This window comes from Myotis brandtii, unplaced genomic scaffold (assembly GCF_000412655.1).
Source record: "Myotis brandtii unplaced genomic scaffold, ASM41265v1 scaffold236, whole genome shotgun sequence".
NCBI classification, from domain to species: domain Eukaryota; kingdom Metazoa; phylum Chordata; class Mammalia; order Chiroptera; family Vespertilionidae; genus Myotis; species Myotis brandtii.
The window spans coordinates 1,088,976-1,090,807 of NW_005358901.1; the positions used below are offsets into that span (position 1 = coordinate 1,088,976).

The 1,832-nt window shown below is 53.4% G+C and overlaps 2 protein-coding genes across 2 annotated transcripts in view; one reads left to right on the plus strand and one right to left on the minus strand.

Annotated features, from left to right (window-relative positions):
- The window catches only part of PLPPR3 (phospholipid phosphatase related 3), an 8,828-nt gene extending 7,002 nt beyond the window's left edge, over positions 1 to 1,826 (minus strand). The window contains exon 1 of the mRNA XM_005866664.2: positions 1,597 to 1,826. Within this exon, the coding sequence (XP_005866726.1) occupies positions 1,597 to 1,671 (75 nt within the window). The 5' untranslated portion in view covers positions 1,672 to 1,826. The remainder of the gene's footprint in view (positions 1 to 1,596) is intronic.
- The window catches only part of AZU1 (azurocidin 1), a 13,557-nt gene continuing 13,485 nt past the window's right edge, over positions 1,761 to 1,832 (plus strand). Inside the window, 1 exon segment of the mRNA XM_005866734.1 lies at positions 1,761 to 1,793. Coding sequence (XP_005866796.1) covers positions 1,761 to 1,793 — 33 coding nt within the window.

Genomic DNA, 1,832 nt, shown 5'->3' on the forward strand with positions numbered 1-1,832 from the left:
CCAAGGTACATGCCCTTGACCGGAATCGAACCCGGGACCCTTCAGTCCACAGGCCGACGCTCCATCCACTGAGCCAAACCGGTCAGGGCCAGAATCTTTTTAAAAAATATATATTTTTATTGATTTCAGACAGGAAGGGAGAGGGAGAGAGAGCAACATCAATGACAAGAGAGATCATTGATTGGCTCCCTCCTGCGTGCCTCACAATGGGGATTGAGCCTGCAACCCAGGCAATATGCCCTGACCAAGAATCAAACCATGACCTCCTAGTTCAGTGATGGCGAACCTATGACACGCGTGTCAGAGGTGACACGCGAACTCATTTTTTTGGTTGATTTTTCTTTGTTAAATGGCATTTAAATATATAAAATACATATCAAAAATATAAATCTTTGTTTTATTATGGTTGTAAATATCAAAAAATTTCTATATGTGACACGGCACCAGAGTTAAGTTAGGGTTTTCAAAATGCTGACACGCCGAGCTCAAAAGGTTCGCCATCACTGCCCTAGTTCATAGGTGGACACTCAACCACTCAGCCATGCCGGCTGGGCAGGCAGAACCTTTTTGAGGAAGCAAACCCTCATAGTGTTCTATGCCTCTCATCCTGGTCCAAGGGTCTCAAACTCAAACACCCACAGGGGACAGAGAGGAGTGGTACTGTGGGGGCCAGAGAGTATGAAAAAGTCTAAGGGGGCCTGGCTGCCTCAGGAAACCCCCCTCTATTTTACAGACGTGGAAACTGAGGCACAGATACACCCACGAGGGGCTCCCATCTTAACTCCTGCTTTGGATGACGCCTTAAGAGGGGCCTCAACCATCCCTCTAGCCCTGGAGAAGGTACCGGGCAGAACAGACAACCCCAGGCCCATGGTCAGGGCTGGGATCAGGGTAGGGGCTCTCAGAGGGAAAATGCCCAAGTTGGATTTGTAGGAGGTCTCCCCCGCAGGAGCATTTATTGAGTGCCTGTTGGCATGTCAAGAGGGGGAGGTTTCGGCTACAGGGAGACTAAAGTCAGTACTGAACCTCAAAGGATGGACAAAGGTCACCCTGTGCCATCATCAGCATATGCCAAATGGCTGCTCTTACTATCTTTTACTTTTTAAACACTCATTAAGCCTTCATTATGTGCCTGGACTGTTCTATCAGAGGTTGGGGGAAGTGTACCAGCCCCCACCATCAGCACAAGAGGGATTTGAGCTCAGATCCTCAGGCTTCAGAGCTCAAGTACTGGAGGAAATCACTGCACCCTCATCACCTCACCATCCTATGACTCCCAACACCTTGTTCCAGCCCCTCCAGGTGAGCTACTGGCCTGAACCCCCGACTGAAGGTCCCACCTCCCCTTTTCCCCAGCATTTGCCCACTGTTTGGGAAGCACAGAACAGCTTTTTGCCCCTCGAACTTCTACTCATCCTACAGAGCCCAACTCCTCTGATCCTCACCCCCAGGCACAGCCCCACCCCCCAGGCACTCTAGCTGCGCCCCAACTCGAGGGTGACCCGAGCTGGGCCGCCCCTGGACCTCAGCATGGGGGTCCCGGTGGGACTGAGGCCTCTGCCCTGCCCCCGCCGGCGCGACCCCCTGCCCCCTTACCTCCACGAAGTAGAAGCAGGGCAGAAGCGTCATGCTGTCCTTCGGGTTTTTATTCTTCTCCTTGGTCGAGATCATGGTGTCGCGGCTGCCACAGGCTGTGGTTGGAGGGAATAACGCTGCCTGGAAGGGAGGCGCAGACTGAGTCCGGGGGGCCTGGTACCGCGATGGCGGGGGAAAGGGCGGGCGAGGATGCGAAGGCACCTCCCAGGGAAACTGAGGCCAGGGGCCAGGGGTGT